The sequence below is a fragment of the Manacus vitellinus genome, unplaced genomic scaffold (assembly GCF_001715985.3).
Source record: "Manacus vitellinus isolate BGI_N305 unplaced genomic scaffold, ASM171598v3 scaffold_1_pilon, whole genome shotgun sequence".
Classification (NCBI taxonomy): domain Eukaryota; kingdom Metazoa; phylum Chordata; class Aves; order Passeriformes; family Pipridae; genus Manacus; species Manacus vitellinus.
Genome location: NW_021939396.1, coordinates 54199404 through 54219583, shown reverse-complemented (window position 1 = coordinate 54219583; position 20180 = coordinate 54199404). Strand labels below are relative to the sequence as shown.

At 38.0% G+C, this 20180-nt stretch overlaps 1 protein-coding gene across 2 annotated transcripts in view; it reads right to left on the bottom strand.

Annotated features, from left to right (window-relative positions):
• CDH7 (cadherin 7) overlaps positions 1–20180 on the bottom strand; it is an 84315-nt gene that overhangs the window by 60805 nt on the left and 3330 nt on the right. The window contains exon 2 of one of the 2 annotated variants that reach the window (XM_018081989.3): positions 13975–14369. In XM_018081989.3, coding sequence (XP_017937478.1) covers positions 13975–14184 — 210 coding nt within the window. In that variant the 5' untranslated portion in view covers positions 14185–14369. Of the gene's footprint in view, positions 1–13974; positions 14370–20180 lie in introns of those variants that run through there. The other variant, XM_029959361.1, reaches the window with a different exon arrangement.

Sequence of the window (20180 nt, the reverse complement as noted above, 5' to 3'; positions counted from 1 at the left end):
ATGTTTTTAAAAAATCTATCTTATTTTTTTACATTAGTTCTGTTGCCACCAACAAAACCAAAAAAGTGCTTTGAGTTTTAGACTGAATGTAACCTTCATCCTCAGTTGTATTTATGTTTTCACCAGATCCAAGTTATTATGTGAGGGGAAAAAAAAATCTGGTTTCATCCCATCGTTCTCAACAATGACACTTGTATAGATTCTGTTGAAGTTCTGTTATCAGTAAAGGTTATTTACAGGTACAAGAGTGTTTGACTGCAGGAAAATTTGCAATATTGTAGATCATTTTGTCCACTGTAATAAACTTAACCCTTCTAACCTTGATGGTTAAGTTGCAGCGCCTTTCCCCTTTATCTTGCTAATTATTTTATGAAGTAATTTTCCAAAGAATTTAATCTGATCCACTGTTAGCACATCCAGCTACAGTTCAAAACAGTATTCTGAATTGGTATTTCCAGTTTAAGTATAGTACAAAGCAGGCATCAAATGGTCAGAACTAAAAGGTGGGCCACTATCTAATACACAGATGATAATATAATTTCAGAAGCAAAGGTATCTTTAATTTTTAGTGTAGTATGTAGACACAGACCCTTATATCTCTAGATATCAGAAGGATCTGTCATCAAAGTGGACATCTTAATCTCTCCATCTTCCTCACAGCCTCATTGCTTGCTTGGCATGTATTTTGGAAGCATGACAAAGCACCTGGGGCCCTCAGTCTGTATCATCTCACGTGAAAAGCAGTCATTGACTTCATTTTGTGCTATTAGAAGTAAAATTGGAAAAAAAAAATCTGGAAAGATGATTTTGCCATCAGACTAGCAGAATGGACCATCATCTTCTACCCATCTCTACTTACCAAAATAATAGATGAATGGAAATTGTTGAATGTGATACTGTGACTTACATAGTATGGAGCAATGTCTAATTTTGACAGGACATTGAAATTAGTCTGCAGGAAAAAATTCTCATGCACTCTTCAAACAGATGGCATGAAATATATTTACATGAAATGATGAATGTCAAAATACCCGTCTAGAAAGAAAGGTGTCTACTGAGGTTCTGAAATCATGTGTCATTATTTCATCCTTTTAACTCCCAAGAAAAATTTGCTTTGTAAGGCAATTTGTAAAGCTGCCTTCTTTAGTGGTAGACCAGAAAATTCATAATTTTCTTATTTTTAAACAGTCTGGACATGATCCATTTGCTGCCCTGACAGCTGCACATATTTGCATCCTTCCATCCGTCTGCTGAGAGCTCAGACTTGCTTGGACTCCCCCAGATCTGCATGTTGCTTTTTTGCTATTGCACGCTTTACCTTGACACAACAATTCTTGGAACCTCTATGTATGGAATGCTATTCTGTCTTGTCCTATGCTGTTTGGCACTAAGCTGCTTGTGTTTTAGGCTTTTTTTGAACAAATTCCAAATTCTCTAGCCCTCTCAAGTAACATTTTATAAGAAATATTTACATCTTTCATTTTCTATCCATTGCTTCCCTGTTCCCATAAAAGAAACATAAACCTAGTTCTACTAGTTTTCCTCTTCATAATATTTGGTTTTGTCACAGATTACCTTGCTGCACATGGTATCTTCCTCTTTCAATTACAAATGAGCTTTATTTACCTTTTTATCCCTTTTAAATGCATCTAGTTAACAGACCTAGTCCCCTGCACATTTCTCAAACCTGGATGTTACTGGATGTCTGGCCAGCTGCCCTCCTCTTCCATCTGTGCTAACATAACCAAGTCAGCTAGCACTGGTACCCATAATGCCTTCTTTCTAGAACCCATGTGGTGGACTGATGCAACTTAAACCAATGTGTGAGCCATATAGGTGCATATAGCTTCCTTAGCAAAGAGCAAAGGGGTCAAGATGTACACATAAGGTAAGCCTCACCCCAATCCCTGGAAAGGTGATGCAGTGCCTTGTTCTGGACACCATCTCTACTCATGTGGATGACAAGAAGGTGATCAGGAGTAGTCAGCATGGGTTCACTAATGGTAAATCACACTCGAAAAACTTGATTCCTTCTACAGTGAAACGACTATCTGGATGGATGAGGGGAGAGCAGTGCATATTGTCTACCTTGCTTGACTTCAGCAAGGCTTTTGACACTGTCTCTCACAGCATCCTCATAGGCAAACTCAGGAAGCATGGACTGGATGAGTGGACAGTGAGGTGGATTGAGAACTGGCTGAACTGCAGATGCCAGAGGGTCATAATCAATGACAGATGGTCTAGTTGGAGGCCTGACACTAGTGGTGTCCCACAAGGTTCAATACTGAGCCCAGTATTGTTTAACTTATCCATCAATGGTTTGGACGAAAGGGCAGAGGCCTCCTCAGCGAGTTTGCTGATGACACAAAACTTCAGGAGTGGCCAATATGCTGGAGTGCTGCGCAGCCCTCCAGAAGGACCTCGACAGGTTGGAGAGGCAGGCAGATAAGAACAGTCTGAAATTCAACAAAGGCAAGTGCAGGGTCCTGCCCCTGGGGAAGAATAACTCCATATACCAGGACAGGCTGGGGACTGACCTGCTGGAAAGCAGCTCTGTGGAGAAGGACCTGGGGGTCCTGGTGGGAAAACAAGCTGTCCATGAGCCAGCAGTGTGCCATTGGGGCCCAAAAGGCCAACGGGATCCTGGACTACATTATGAAAAGCATTGTCAGCAGGCTGAGGGAAGTGATCCTGCCCCTCCACTCAACCCTCGTGAGGCCACTTTTGGAGTCCTCTGTCCAGTTCTTAGCTCCTCAGTAAAGAGAGACATGGAGTTCCTGGAGCACGTCCAACAAAGAGCAACAATGATGATTAAGGGACTGGGGCATCTCTCTTATGATGAAAAGCTGAGCGGGTTGGGTCTGTGCCTCGAGAAGAGTTGACTGAGAAGGGACCTCATAAATGTGTATAAGTATCCAAAGGGAGGGTGCTAAGAGGATGGAGCCAGGCTCCTCTTTGTGGTGCCAAGCAATAGGACAAGAGGCAACAGGCAGAAACTGGTGCACAGGAAGTTCCACCTGAACATGAGGAACAACTTCTTTACTGTGAGCGTGACTGTGCACTGGAACAGACTGCCCAGAGAAGTTGTGCAGTCTCTCTCACTGGAGATATTACAGAACCATCTGGATGCAATTCTGTGCAATGTGCTCTGGGATGACCAGGCTTGAGGAGGAAGGTTGGACCAGATGACCCCACTGTGGTCCCTTCCAACCTTACCCATTCTGTGATTGCATTTTTATACCTTAATCTAACTTAATGTTTTCACTGATTGCTTTGGTATGATCTTTTCAGTTTTACATGAACCTCCAGAGTGAGAAAAACACAGTAAAATGCTTCATGCTTCCCTTCTTACACTTCCCTTCTCACGCTGACTCTCTGAGATACTTTTTCTTCTCTTTAACTTTTTCAATGTCTATTTTCCTGTACTAAAAGCATTAAGACTAGAATTTTTACATTTTCTTTGAACCTTAAGATAAATCTGAATTGATTACATGTGTCTGTACAAGCAGCAATTATTCCTCAATGTGAGGTCCTTCCATTGTTTCCTACACATATATACCTATGGACACATTTATGTTTATGCTTCATCACTGCTATTGTTCTAATTCCCGCATGTTTGTTCCTTAAAACCTCATTGGACATGGCTTCATTCAGTTTATCAGTCAGATAAACTGAAACAACTTTTCAAACAACTAATATTTCCTTTGTTTTGGGACTGATACTCACTCAGAATTCAGCATAAAGAAAAAAACAAAAAGCAATATGCCTTTAAGATCCTCAGAGTGGTTGTGGACAAGAACTTGCAAAGAAAGAAACAAACATGAATAGTGGAATTGGAATCATACAATGAGAAAGGAAGTAATAGTTGGCTTATTTCCTGTTTAGAAGAAGGTATAATAGAGTGCTTTTGCTCACAGCTCTGTATTGTCAAGAACATACTCAAAAAAGAAAGGAACAAATAAAATAGCAGTATGGATAAACACAAGATTGCAGTGCTGACTGAAAAGGGAAACCTTTTAAAAGTCTCGCTTGGCTAAGCAACAGTTAAATGGTAAAGGGTAAAAGATGGGTGGGGAGGATAGCAGTCTACATACGCATGAAATTATGAACATCCAGGAGCAAGTGGAATTACTTAACAGTTTTTAATATAAACACTATGCAACATTATAGCCCTACAAGCAAAAAAAGAAACATAAAAATATGCCAAGCACTTTTCCAAATGCCTACTCTGCCCATATAATGTGTATAAATTGTATAAGAAAGACAAGTTAAGCATTTTGCTAGTTTATGGCATTCCATTTATATACCATGATTATGGAAACTTAAGAAATGACCATCTGCTTTTCCCAGCTGTGTCTGAAAACTTTTCATTGTTACAGGATAACAAGCTAAACTTTGCCTCATACAGCACCTGCCTACCTTGTAAGGAAAATGAATTGCTTCATTGCCTAGTCAGCAGGGTTACGATTTGGTACCTCAGTATGAAATGTTTAAGCAGCTTATCACCCTTACACATGTATCCAAGTACCAGATTTTCCATATTTTGGAAACATTTCAAAAGGAAAATAACTTTGTGGGTTCGATTCTTCTCACACATACTCCACGGCAACAGAATTGCATGTCTCTGTAATCCTTAAGGTAATTACTCATGATTTACAGAAACAGGAAAACTAAATGAGACAATATGACTATGGCAGCATTTTGTGGAATTCATGCAGCAAAATCTCCTCATATCACCTGGAAAATAATATTAAATGTATTTCTTTCTACTCAGAGAGGGACAAAGAATCACCTATGATGTAGGTAGAACATTATGTCAGACCACTCTTAGTTGCAACAGTTCTTAGCATACACCCTATTCACCCATGTGAAACACCACAATGCAGTCCTTCAGTGCTTTAAGAATACTATGACTATTTGAAAGGAAGGCACTATTTTTTCACTGTCAAAATGTGGAATACATTGATACTTGTTGCAAATCATTCCTCAATATTCCTCTTTCACTAACCTATAGAATAAAATAGCCATTAAAATTCAATTTTAAAATGGCCAGATAATCGTATTCCAACATTAATATTCTCAAATGGTCTCCTAGGGTCAATAAAACTGATTTCAAAATTCTGGATTAAATCTTCAGTTACTCTATAAATAGCACAACTTAATAATCAAAACATATTAAAAAACTTTTGCCTTCTTCTTGAATGTTTAAAATTACATTCTTCTCCCAGGGGAGCACTCTGAAAAAGACAGCTTAAGACTAAGCCAGTAAGGCATATTTTGTATTTTCTGGTACATGAGTGATTGCACAAGAAATGCTGTATGGAAAAGAGCTATATTTGTCCTGGTATTCCTATTTATCTAAAAAAAAGTAGTTTATTCTTTTCTATGTTTATGACTTGAAGAGCGCTTCTACCATACTATGTGACTTACACCCACATAAATAACAATCTTACTTTTGCAACAGCACAAGACTGTAACACCAGCAAATACTTGTACATGGACAGAACTATTAATGGTAGTAATTTTTTAGTGGAGTCAAAAACATCTGCAAGAATTAATAATAAATATATTCTACAATTTTATGAGCACATTTATCGATTTGAGTGATCAGTTTCATTTCATGATGTATTCTTCTGTTGTCAATGGAGTTTCTTTATTGGCTAAGTTTACACTTAGCCTGGAAATGCAAAGGTGGTTCCCATTTACAGACTGAGGTAAAGTGATCTATAGTTAGGTGTTCACAGCATTTATTTATATTAACAACCCCTGTCCCTATTTTTAACTGGCTGATCCTCCTTTTACAGCCTTGAAGTCAGGAGAGATTAAGCACTCTGACATCCCCAAACTTCTGCTCCTGGTATAGGCTGGTATTCATACCATGACCATAGTTTGGACAGCTGGGACAGAATTAAGAGTTCTCTCAACAGCATGAACTTCACTTTCTTTTCTAAGAGCTACTTGTCTCTAATTTACATGACAGTAAGTGTCTCTTCCAGTGCAAAAGTGACAGAGAAAATTCTCTTTAGTATAAGGTAGCTAATAGTTATTTTGAAAGAACTGAGCAACCTAGTGTATTAACATCTTTCTTCTCTCAGCAGTTCCACCATTAGTACTTAGCTCAGCTATCTCTTCCAAGGAAATGCATAATGCTGAAAGAAAAAGATTATACTGCAGAGATTTTCCAGGACTTATTACCAGTATATTTATGTAAAAGCCAAGTAACTGTATGTGAAGGAACCATTCCCTGATTTTTTCAGAATCTCTAAATATGTTGTCCCGGGTACTTCCTTTAACTGGTTCAAGTTAGCACTGAGGCACTGACATTATGTACACAGGTACCAGTGATTACTTGAAGAAAAGAAAAAAAAAGGAAAAGGAACTTAGGATATGCAGTATAATATTTAAAAAACAATGTGGAGCAAAGAAGAAATTCAAGAAATTCAGCAGAAGAGTTATAACAAGGCAGCAATAGTCCTGGTAGCACTTTTAGATTATGACACATGGAAAATACTTAATGCATTGAATGAATGTCCAATGAGTCTGTAGACAGACACTTATGGCTAACATAAGGAGCATAAGAAAGGCAACATGAAAAAGGTAGTGTGACAGCAGGCTACAAGATATGAACTTTTAAAGCTCATGCAGTTCAATATTTTGAAAGCAATTGAAAAATACCCTTTATCTTCACTGGTCTGAAAGGAGATGCAGCCTTGTACTGACACAGATATTGAATAGGTCTGTACTTAGGAATTTCAACTGACTTGTCATCCATAAAGGCTGGCAAGTAAAGGCAGGAAAGAACTCTCTATTACCTGTTCATAATGTTTTAAAATGTTGGATGAATCTCATTTTCAGAAAAAATAATATTCTATCTCCATGGCAAAGAACAAGAGTGACCTATTGTTCTCAAACTATTTTCAGATGTTGCCTAAGATTAGATTTCTCTGAATTCTGTCATTGCTTCTTACCCTGCTATTGCTTCTTGCCTTACAAGACCACTGCCTCAGAGCAGGGGACACGTTTGCTTGAATTTTGCCTAGCACAATAATTCATGAATGGATTTCCTTAGCAAATACTCAGCTCTTGCAAGCCGCAGTTTTATAGCACTTTATCTCCAATGTTGTTAATACACAGCTGTGAGACTAGACGATGGAGGTAAAACTGGATGTTGAATGACAGCCAATAGCAAGAACTAGAGGACCAAGAACAACCTCAGGAGATGAAAAGGAGAAGGAATGTCACAACATCACCAAAAAAATTCAGCTGAAGCAGCATCAGCTTGACTGACATCAAAACTGTACGTCTCATGCTCTGATGAAAATAAGGCATTTTCTGATAACCAGCCAAGCATACAGGAGATTTGCATCTACATATTCTTGTAAAATTAGCTTTTACTCTTTCTTTTCTATTTTGTCAGAGACCCATAAAATATAGTTTTCAATAATGCCCAAAAGAAATTCAGAGCAGAGCACTGCAGGTAGAGCCCATTAGTCTACTGAAATACAGAACTGGTATTACAGGATTATATAAATAGCACGTCTGCACCATTGAATGAAACACTGCGATGAGGGTTACTTCATCTACGGATGTTGTCATCACCTTCACTAACCTTCCTCTTCTGTAATAGCACATGTTAAGGATCAGTGTTCTATATTATATTAAGAGATCAAAAAGCTGCATGTTCTGGTTCAGTATCCTACTGTAAGGCTCTCAACTCTATTTTCACTTCTAATAATGAAATTACATACAAACTGTCTTTTAGTGCTTGAGCATGTGAAATTGTCATCATTTTAAATCCCCGGCACAAAACCCTTTTCTGTATCCATGCAGCTATGCGAGGACTTCCTGTAAAGAGGGAAAGAAGAAATTACACAATAGCTGGGCAGGCTAATGAAATCAACCAGGAAAAAGCAGTAGATTTTAAGTTATCCTTTTGGATAATTCTTCCTGTGAGCCTTAATCTCACCATTCTCCCCAGAGACACTTTAGCCCTGCATGCTAAGTAGGAAAAATTCAGATTGTCAGTCAGCTCTCAGTTATTCAGGGTAATCCACATAAAGTATAGTATGGAATAATGCAAAGCCCCCAGTAGCTATCCAGTGAAGAAAAGTGTGTGCTACTAGTGACTGGTTAGAACAAGTTGAGATGGTAAATTCATACCACTGCTGTAAAACTGAAGCATCTCTTCACCAAGACCTATTCAATCCACAAGGCAAGTAAGCAGGAACTTGACTATTTTGTCATTTGTTCATTTGTTTCATTTGCAGCACTTGTGGTATAAAAACATTTGCCAGGAATGGCATGTCCCATTTTACTTAAAAGGTCAACTGTTATCAGTTTTCATAGCACAGAAAAGCAAAGAGTTCCTGAGATGGATAAATATCAGAAATACAGCAGATTTGCTTCTTCCCTTTCATAAGCGGCCTTTGGGGAGTATATAAAACAACAGTGCCTCAAAGATTATGATAAAAGTAAAGATAACACAAATAGAAAATGAGAAAAAAAATATAACAGAGGAAGTTTCTTTCTGAGTTATGCCATCTTTGTTTTCCACAGAGAGGTCACAAAGACAGATAAAAAATAGTTGGCTTGAGTTTGATTTGTTTGGAATTTTTTTTTTCCAAAACTACTTGGGGTGGGAAAAAAAAAAGGAAAAAAAACCTCTATGCAAAGCTGTAGCTACTCTCAACCAGGAGCTGACTTGCAGAGTAGACACGAACAGGACATTTGTGCAGGATGTTTGGAGGGACAAGACCCCAGAGCTGAAGTTGAGCAGAGTCCAGGTTCCTGTGGCTGCCTCCAGAAGCAGTAAGAGGGACAAATCCCTTCAGGGAATTGCTCCCAACCCACCTTCTTTGCTATCTGCAAATGAGGCAGCCCAGCCTCTTTTTACCTACATTTAGCCTTTGTAATATCACCCTATCTCCTCTCCATTTCCCAAAATGTCAGTAAAACTGCTGTAGAGAGATGAAAAGCTGTCTGGGCTAATTCTATGCAAAAATCCTCAGCTCTTTCATCACAGATGAAATTCCCTCAGTTTCTCAGCAGCTGATACTCCCGCAGATTGGTCCGAGTTTGACTGAGGGGCCAGCACTTCCACAGCACTCACTGACTTAAAGTGCTTTAGCAAAGGCACTCATTATCCAAGTCAGTCAAAATTCATCAGCAACATCTGAAATTGTCAGGCTACGATTCTGTGAAAAGAACTCTCCTGCTGACTATATCGATATGGCTTGATATACGGTCACAGCACAGACAAATATAGTATGTGAATAATTATGTCGCCCTATTGACACATTCGCCAACACCTTTGAAAAACAAAAAATAAATACGAAAACCCAGTATCCTCCCCTGTCTGTCCTCCTTCCCTCCAAAATGATGAGACTGAAAAAACCCCACCCACTCTCTATGCCAACAATAACATACACTTCTTGGTATTTTTTCTGCTTTAAAAACCTTTACCCAATCCTGCCTTGAAGTTCTCTTAAAACTTGTAAAACCTGCAAATTCTCTTAAATGACCCAATTTTATAGAAAAAGTTTAAGTTCACTGCATTTTTTTCATGCTTCACTCATTCTGCACTATATATCTTATATATATATAATAATACAAATATTAGTTTCTATGCATGTCCATCGACATTTGAAAATTGAATCCAACAAGCTTTTTTATCTTAAAACAGAGTAAAAACAAAAAGGCAGGTAAAATTGTACTGGAAGGCAGTGACTGGAAGCTCTAGGAAACTATACACTCAGTTTACTCGTTTAACCTTTTTTCTTGAATTTACAATCTAGAAAATGCAAATTAGAATTTACGTTTTCCTTTCCCATACATTATAAATAATACTACATGCAGGACATCTTACAAGTTCCAAGTTTTATTTTTGAGAATTACCACTGAGCCTCTCAAAGTTACATATCAGCTTAATGGGTTTGTGCTCAACCAAAAGTCTGTGTCTTTTATTTCCAGTCCTTCATATGTTAGTGAGATCTCAGGGGAAAAGAAGAGCTCAACTCAGCAAAAAGCCTGAAACTGCATTTTAACTATACCTAATTTTAGAGCCATTGGAAAAAGAGTGCTGGTTTGGATCCAAAAGAAAACAGAGAAGTCAGCCATCAATCAGCATCTCACATGGAGTTCACAGCCTTGTTTAATTTCCTCAGGTTTATTTGTGGCTTCTTTTGATTTTTTTTAACTTTTTAACAAGAAAAATGAAAGTATTGTTGGTTGAGACTTTGTGTCATAATGCTTTTGAGGAGACTTACACTCTTGCAGCAGAACACATTACAAGAAATCAACCCCCCTCAAATACAAAACAAAAACCCCAAACAAAAAAACCCACAACACAACCACTCCAAAACCAAATCAACCAACCAAATAAAAAACAAACAAAAAACCAAACCAAACAAACAAAACTGGATGTCTGATCATTATATAAACCAAAAAAGATATCAATAAAATTTTCAAGTTCTAATTTAACTGCATCCCTTTTTGCCAATGTGTACCCATAGAAACTTCAATTACAAGACTGTATACAGCTTTTCAAATATTTAGTGTAATAGAATACAATTTTCCCTAAATTTAAATGGAATCATTTAAAACTTCTCTATACTATTACTTTTTTGCCCAATAGATTGTATTAAAGCCATTTATATGGAAAATACAGAATAAGGTATTTCACAAAACATATTACCAAGCAGTAGTAAATATTTTCCAGAAATCAGAAGCCAACTATGCTTCTAGCTCAATTAGCACCACAGTTAACTGCCTCATTTCCTACAGAGAATGTCTGGAAGAAAACAGTGCTTATCCAAACAGGTAAATGGGCTAAACAGTGAAACGCTTTAACCCTTCAAGCGACCACAACATATGCTGTGCTGATGGACAGAAAGAAATTGTATGTGGTTCAGTCCACAACGTGATTACATGCCAAGCACCTCCCAAGAGGTGCTCAGAATTACAGTCAAGATGATTAAAATTTGTATTATCGAGAGGAAAGACCTACAATTAAAAGAAAACAAAACAAAAAGCAAAGGCACAAAATTTCTGCCACCTCTGGCTCCTATTAGTGTAAAACTAAAGGAACTCTTCCAAAGGTTTCTGCAGAGTGACATGAGAAACAGGCCCTGCTGCCTTAAGAAAAGAAATACATATGCATTTAGGAAAAAAAATAAAAAATTCTACCAATAAATGGATGTCCAGAAGGAAGGCTGCAATATACCTCAGGTATGGATCTTGTTAAAAAAACATGAACTCACTGAAAAATTAAGTGAAAGGCTTGACTTACTGAGGTGAAGAAGAATCCTGCTACATTGTTTACAAGGAACAGGATTTTACCCTGCATGATCAGGTAATTAAAGTGTGAGAATGCAGACACCCACGACCACAGAGTTAATGCTGAACATGGAATTAACACTGGTATTTCACAAATCTTGAATGATTTGCTGTGTAACCCTAATATTCTCCAAATGTTGCCTTCCAACCAGAATTGCCTAATGCTTTATAAAATTGAATAGTGGTGGGGAGACAATATTCCCTATTGCAGTTGCATTTGCTTGAGCATTTCTGAAGCCTTTTTATCTCATAAAAGCCCTTAAAAGCTGGAAAAAGGTCCCTCCTTCCTGGATGTGCAGTTAGATTGGCACCCTGGAAAGCATCGTAAGGCAGGGCAGAACTGCCTTCCCTGGGAGTAGAGCACTCTGCAGAGCATGAGGCAGAGTCTGGTTGCTGCTTCCACTTCACTTGATGAGAGAAGTGAGTTATGCCAGCTTTTTGCTTCCTCTAGCTTCCTCACCAAGGGGGAAAAAAACCCAAAAAATAAACCAAAAAAACCCAACCTTCCTACCCAAATCTCAGTCTTCTCAGTCCCTACCTAGCTGCAAAGGATTTGAAACAAGAACAGCAATATTTTTAAGGGGAGAAGAGGGGGAGGAAGGCAACTGCTGCTCACTTCAGAGTGGTGATACACATATTATGTTGACACAGAAAAGAAAATCACTTCTTCACCTTTTTGCTTCCATGTGTGGGAATGCAGCTTCGGTCATGATTGCACCTCAGGAGCCACACAGTGAAAAGCCTCTCCAGTGAGAGGGTTAGGAACTGGGCATGTCATCTTATAAGATGCTCAGCAAGTACTCTGTTTCCAGGAAGATGGGTTTCCTCTTGTAAGTGCAAATTTTTATCTGCTTTTCCTACAAACTGGATTGCTGGTACAAGTGTGAGTTCCTGAGCCAACAATTCATACTGCTGATACAAAAACAGGCTGGGCACAGACGGTTTCAGAAAAAAAATAAGGTTTGCATTTCAAAAGATATCTGCTTATGAATGCTAGGACTCTTGTAAAGGACAGGAAAGAGCAGACTGTGAAGCTAAAAATAACGACATACATGCAAATATCATGTACTGTAGCGCTACCACAGCATTTTTGGCCATAATACAGCATTTGACTGAATATGAGAATTACTACAGATCAAAACCAGCCTTTGCTCGAATATTTGGAGACACTTCTCTTCTAGGGGAGGAATTCAAATTTGCAAGCCACATTTTCTATTTTATAAGTGGGCAAGAATGCCAAAAAGGCCATTTTCAAAAGCAGAAGAGAAGTTCCAACCTGAGTACAAATTTGCCTAAAAGACAAACTCACACAGACAACCAGCAGCTGCATGGCATCAGAATGGAAACTGCTACATAACCTAAAACTTTACCAAACCTTTCAGGACTGCTATAATTTCAGATCACATTTGTGATTCTAATACATCTTTCTTGAAGGCTCATTTGTGCAAAGTATCAGTCCCAGTTCAGAAAAGCACCTAAATGCAACCATAGCTGCAATCACGAAAGCAATTCACCATTTAACTTGATTATTCAGTTGGCATGATTAAATTCTAAATGCTTATTGTATTAACAAAAACATCAAGGTTTTGTCTCAGTAGGATGCATTAAGTAAGTTGAAATTCATTGCAGTTGTATATTTGAAGCAGTGAATTTCAGATTACTTCATTTCCTTTTCTGCAGGCATGCTGTTGTGCCAAAAGCTGTCACTCCCTTGTTTTCTATGCATTTGCTATATTTTAACAAGAAACTCTATTTATTGATTCTGATATTACAGAGAAAAATGGGTTTTCCTTTCAGTAAGATGATTACACATAAATGTTACACAGAAACACCAGAGGGGGTTTTGTTTTTTGTTTTGTGTTTTTTTTCCCTTCATCATTGCTGAAGGAAGCATATTACCTAGTAGCACAAGGCAGTGAATGAGCTAAGTCCCAGATTCACAGCTGTGCTCACAGTGCTCCATGTGCAGCGACGGGCGCTCAGAATGAACCATTTGGGATGCCCTGATGTAAAGGCTTGCTCTGTACTGGACCCGTGCCCACGAGAGGTAAAGCCACAAAGCTGTCCTATGTGCAGAGGACAGCAAGGCCTCCAAGGTGCCAATATGCCAGCCAAGTAAAGTCAAAGCAAAGCAGTAGTACAGACATGCCCTCCTTTTTACTCATCATACCCATAGATGCCTGATTCTTTCTCTCTTGCCTTCAGTCATGTCGATTTTTAGGGAGCAAAGAAAATAATATATAACTTCTGTTTTCTGGGACTAGCTGTTAGCTCTTAAAAAAGAATATTCATCATTACGTTTCTCTATTTCTATGTAAAAGAAATAAAATATAATATAAGTAATAAATATTTTCTGTCAGTGGTGGTAAAACACTTTCATTACTGTATTCCATTAAAGAAGTAGCGCTAATATGTAGAGCTCTTAAAGAAAAATGTGAGAGGAATCTTGTATTCTTGTAGGAATGTAGTGTGTTGCTGTTTTGAAGTATTAAACCTTTTTTTCTTTTTCAAACTACAAAACTTTGTCCCATCCTGGCTTAAGTCAACCATGCTGACGGAATTAAAATTTTTAGTTTGCACCATATAAACATATGAAAAAGCAAGCATCTGTACCCTCCAAAGTTTGTTTAAATCCCCTACCTTTCCTACATAGAGTGGGTCTGTACCCATGTATTCTTCCAGCACAAAGAACTGATTCCACACCCAGCTGCGTTTGGTTCTCGTCCTCCCTGATTGAAAGTAGGGCTTTGACCTGGACCTTGTGAGCTCTGCTTGATTCATCCCAGAAAGACAAAGGAAAAGAGCTAGTATCTGCAGAAAATGGCAGAACTCCACTTTGCCCAACTTCATCTTTTTTTTTCCTCCGTGAAAGAAAAAACCTTGACCAAAGCGGGCACAATTCCAGTTGTCTCAGTAGCTCTAGCGTCTGGCAGGGTGTCAGCTGGGAGTCCAGAGATAATAATTTGCAGAGTGGTCGATTGGAAGATGTCACCACTGCTGAATAGCCTTCACCAAAGAAATGTTGTAACAGGTACCTATCCAGGAAAAAGATAAGAACCGTTGTCAGAATTTTTATTTTTTTTAAAGAATGCAAATAATTCTTCACAGTATTTACATCACTCATGAAAAATGTTTATTTATTACTCTTCTCATCATCAATACCAATGAGTTTACATAAGAAGTTTCAGAGTTTACAGCAAACTCTTTGGATGGCATTACTACTGCTGATACAGATGTATTTATATTCATAAAGTTTTTTCCTGACTGTTCTCTTAATACACCATTTTTCCCCGAACAAATGCTAATTTTTTTTCTCTTTAAATATTCAAAGCAAGTGTAGTTCTTTACAGTCATTTGATTTTATTTTTTTCTCCTCTGTCTGCTATGGTTTGCTTTGCTTGTCATTACTATAATATAATTACAAACTGGCTACAGGCAGGAAGTTGTATTAACAGCAGGGACACATCCTAGCTTAACTCTCTCCCATATAACTCAAAAGTAAAATAAAGTAGTATAAGATTAATCAGAAAAATTGATTGATTCTTAGTCACAGCACACCAGACGCAATGATTTGTTCTGATCTGAACCTGACCTGCTAAAAAGCCCTGAGTCTCCCCACTCATTTTTACTACATTCCTAAAGCAAATGTCAGACATAGTAAGAAACATGTTACACTAGTTTGTATATTTATATAGAAATATGCTGAGAAAGATGAGAAGGTAATGTGATTTTGTGTTTTCAATGAAACCTTGATATAATGACGAATGATTTTTCAGCACTAACAAATACAGTTTTTATCTTTTTGTGCATCTGTTTTTATTTTGAAATTTAATCATTTAATAACTGGTAGAACTCACTAAATATGTAAATATATTTTTGAAAGAAACTCCTCAAACTTCAATACTTAAAGGACACTTTTTTCTGCCTTTTACAACTGTGAGCGTTCTCTACTCAAGTAAAAATGTATACTTAGTATAATGCTTTTAAAAGTATAAATTCTGTCAGAGCCAAACATAGCTTTGCCTGTTGGGGAAATCGCCAGGTAAACAATGTTGTCTCTGAAACAGGCATCCTCCTTGTCTGAGTGAGCAATGAGGGAGACAAGAAGCATTTATGTAGTGCCAAACATGAGGTGAAAATAAGGGTGAAATTAAAATAGATAACAAGGCATTAATTTGGAGTGAACTGCTGCTACTTAGGAAGCCATGGAAGAAAGAAGATTTCATCCTTTCTACATTTAATTAATCTAAAAAGGCTAGACATTAAATCACACACACATTAAACGTTCCAGATAGATTACCATTATATCCCTACCCACTACCATTAAAACTGAGTGAAATGTGATATCTGCTATCTGTTTTCAGCATGTCAGGCTCTTTTAGCTGCTGAACGCCTATGCATCGTGCTGCCAAAGGTACCTAGAGGGCAGAAACATGAAACAAATAAAAAGCTCTTCTGATTACAGACTGTATTTAAAGCCTTTTTATAGTAATCCCTTCTGTGGTACTGCCCTGCACCAGAAAGGCTTTGCTTAGAGGCTGGTGGGATAAACCACAAACCCACTGAGCGTGTTTGCTAAGCAGGAGCAATTTGAAAGCTTCCATATGTGAAAATCCAGTGTCTCCCTACAGGCAAACCAAAGAGAATAGGCAATATCTTACCTAAAGACCCTAATTTTGAAAACAGGATGCTTTAGTTATAAAAGACATCATTCCAACATGGACCAAGACACTTTTCACGGCGGGATTAACACGCAGGTGTCATCCTCACTAGCAGAGCCTAGTTGGAAATGATTAATCCCAACTAGTCATAGTTCAGTTTTGATCTGGCCCTTTGGGTAAATCATGACCATATGACAGTAATTACAGAGAGAGTGTTAAGAAGAGTAGCTATGCTTCCTCTGTGATATGTTAACTTCCCACCGCTCTGTTCAACTACTGTAAGCGTTGTTTGTAGTAGAGGCTGTTTACACAGCCTTGATTTCCCCCCTCTGTGTCTAAGTTACATCATGTTAAAGACATCTGATATTGATAAACTGTCAGTTTATTTCAAAGAGGCAGCAGATTGTTATTTAATGGAGATAAAAATACAAAATGGATTTTCTTAAGAAATGTCAGTAAAACATTTACAATATGTTAGAGTCTTTTCACTAAGCAGTTTGAAATGTCTTGTTCTTGCTCTGAACAGACATTCCAAACCTAGAATTGCTCTAACCTTTATCTCAAACAGTGTTCTCTTATATCCTTTCTTTTACACCTGCAGGAAAGTATGAAAGCCACCATATGGAGTGCCATGGTCCCCAGCCACACGCCACAGCACAGAACTGAAAAACGCACCCAAAATACCAACTGAAAAACAGTCCATATGCTAGACAGCACAATCTGATGAAAAGCAGAATACTCACACCTCCTGGAAAAAAAAATTGTTGTGGTTTACTCATTCTCAAATACTTTCACCACACAGACTCCAAAATTCCAATTATTTTTATTCAGCTGTGTGGCAGTACTTTCTGCTCTGAAACGCTCTTCCCTCCCTTCTTCCTCTTCTTCGGGAAAAGTCTTTCTATTCCTCTTAGAGCCCTTTTTTTAGGTTTTTATTTATAGTTCTTTCAGTACATTGCCTTTTGAGTGTGATACCTCCAAAAGCAGAAGTCTCTGGTACTTAAAAACCTTTTCTGTTTTGGGAATCACTTTTCATTAAATTGCATTTCATTACCTTTCTTACTTATATATATATATATACACATATGTGTGTGTGTGTGTATGTATATATACACATATACATATTTTTACAGATTTTTTTAATTTAAAAAAAATTGGGGTTTTGTCCAAGCGTAACTAACACTTCAACATCACCTGTTCTATGAAGTCTGTAAGTATGAAGTCCACAAGTCCACATTAGCAATGTCACAGCCTTCATAAAACTGAAAACTAAGAGGTGCTGTTGGTGATTTTTTCCTCATTAAGGCATAACTTCAGCGCTCAGGGATGCACTTGCAACAGTGGAGATGACTAACACTGACAGTGATAGAGGGTATTCAGGGCTCTGATTCTAATGCCTTCACTGCCATCTGTGTTTACACATTTGAGTGTCAAGTGAAGGCAAAACTGACCTGCAACTATTTTGTACTTTTTGTTGAAAGATGCTTTTTTATGAAATGGTATCACTTCTGCACAAGTAAGACTCAGATTACACAGAACTGAGAAATATTTGCACTTTTAATTGATGTCATTAATTACCCTAGGACAAAATTGCACCTTTACACCTTGTTTCTGATCTCCAAAATGCTACTCTCCTCCCCAAATAGGGGCAAAATTGAATCATGTCTCTTCATTCACATGTTGCTAACATTAAAAAGTAATTTAGGCTTTAAAAATAAAATTAATTTGTCTGCTGGTATGTTTAAAGCATTAGGCTCTAGCTTTCACATCTGAACTTGTATTCCCTACTTTCTTTACATATAGTCCTGGCAATCAAAAATATGAAAAATATAAAGCAAAAAAACTGGTGGGTAATCTGAAGAGTATGTTATGTGATCTGTATAGTGTACATAGCACGTCTTTGCTGAGCAGTAAAATGCTGTCCATGTGAACCGCTGTAAGAATAAAAACTAAAAAATCCACTGGATATCTAAACTCTCATATTTATGTTCTCAAATAGCAGGCTGATACATAAAACATCAGACGGAAAATATACAAATTTGAAAAAATAATAATCTCTTTATTCAATATATAGCATAAAACTTACATTTTCTTCCATCTGCTGTACAAAAAATTAAACTACATTTAAGCCACAGTCTAGTAGGAGAAGTGTTCTGGTGTACACTGCTAATCGGAAAAATGTTATTACTTTACTTCACCAAAACAATCTGCTAGTGTCAAAAAGACACTAAGACACTATTATGCACTGTCTCTGAGGGGCAATCTTGATTTGTTGAAAACATTCAGATCATGAATAAGATCCTCAGCTTTAAGGAATAGTCCCCCTCACTGCAAGCAATTAAGGGTAATTTACACCCACTGAAAATCTCTCTGAATATTTTGCTTCGCTCTATAATTCCTAAAACAACACATCATGACTAGTCTTCCCTGCTTGTGTGTAGCAATGAGCAGCAGTAGATAAGGACAAGTTTTCAGTCTCAGAGATATCCTCTTGGAAGCCCTCTTTCCCCACCGCTGAGATTTCCCCAGCACCGTAGGGCAGTTTGCTGAAGGCTTTTGAGATCATTTTTGCACCACCTAACCTTTGCAGCCAAAATGCAAATTCCTGCAGACTTCTGCTCACACATTGCTACCAGTGTCACAGTGCCAGCTTAATCTATGAACCATATCATTTCCTTGTCAATCTCCTCAACCCAATAGGGAATTTTGCCCTTCAGCGTATTTTGTCCTGATGTCTTTCCAATGCAAAATGCTTCAGGAAGAACTGGAAATCCAAAACCTTTTCCATTACTGAACTCCACCAGTCTGGATTACATTTCTCTATTTTGAAGTTTTGCTGCCAGCCCAGGGCACTCATTGAAGATGTAACTCAAGAGTTTGCCACTCCTACTCTTCCCTCTTCCTTCCCTCTGCCACATTATCCTCCTCTCATCAAACTGCTTCAACTTTTGATACCATTGTAAAATTTACTGCATAAATCTGGACCTCGCTGACTCTGAAAGTGTACCCAAGCCATCACCTGCTTGCTTAAATCTTGCTTTCCTTGGTCAACAATGCACAGTTATCCCACACTTGTTTGTTTTTTCTCTACTTTAGTCATTCGGTAAAATCAGACCCTGGGTGTTCAAATAATTCTGAGGGTGACTGTTGCCACTGGATCTTGAACCACGATGCCTTAAACACAGTGGAATCAGCAGGTGAGCCTCCTGACAGCTGAACTGCCTCACTGAAATATTTATGTTTTGACATTCAATTTTACAATGTCCATTGGACAGGGTGTTACATTCAGTGGCAGAGAAAATTCCCCTTTGTTACAAGCCTGCAGCTCCTCCATGTTACACATCCTAAGTATTACAGGAGACTCCTTCATAGGCACAGGAATTATGTGATCCTTGAGACAAAAAGGTTTAGAGAAGATAACATGTCTAATTATGGTGTCAGTTCCATTGTTTGGTTATCACTTCTTTCAGGGAAAGCAAAAAAAACCAAACAATGATGGTGCCTTGGAGCAAGTGAAGTGGGGACCCTTCGATGAAATAAAGCTCTGCAAGTCAAGGCAGTACAACGAAACCTATTAATTCCCTGTGCCAGATGACATTACATCTACAGACCACAACCTCCTGCCGCTAACTGGCCTAAATATTCACATGGGAGATCTGTAAATGTAGTGCACATCCTGCAGTCTGCATCTGGTTATCAAGCAAAAAACTATCACTGCTCCAAACATATGGCACTGTTACACTAAACTGGCTCCAATACCCTCTGACTCAGGTGAAAGGACCTGATGAGGCAACAGAAAAACACTAGGCACACTTCATTAATGATATGGCTTAAAAAAATGTACAAAAAAAACCCAGGCAACAGTTTTTGGTCTTTTTTACAGCTCTGCAGTTGATCACAAGACAGATTGTGGCTAGAGTGTTAAATTGTTTGGGTTGTTGGTAGGTGGTTTTTTCCCCCCAAGAAAAATTTACAAAAGAAAGATATTTTTCTAATATCATTTTCTCCATGTGAAAGTGCTTTGTTGGTTTTTCACCTTGCAACAGTACATTTGAAACATCTAAGTTGCTGAGAAGGATTATGCTAATTTGATCAGTTATTGAAAAGAAACGCCAGCAGTATTTGTGGATCTGGGACCAATCAAGACAAATATTTAAATTTGCACAAGCTCAATTTCTGCAGCCT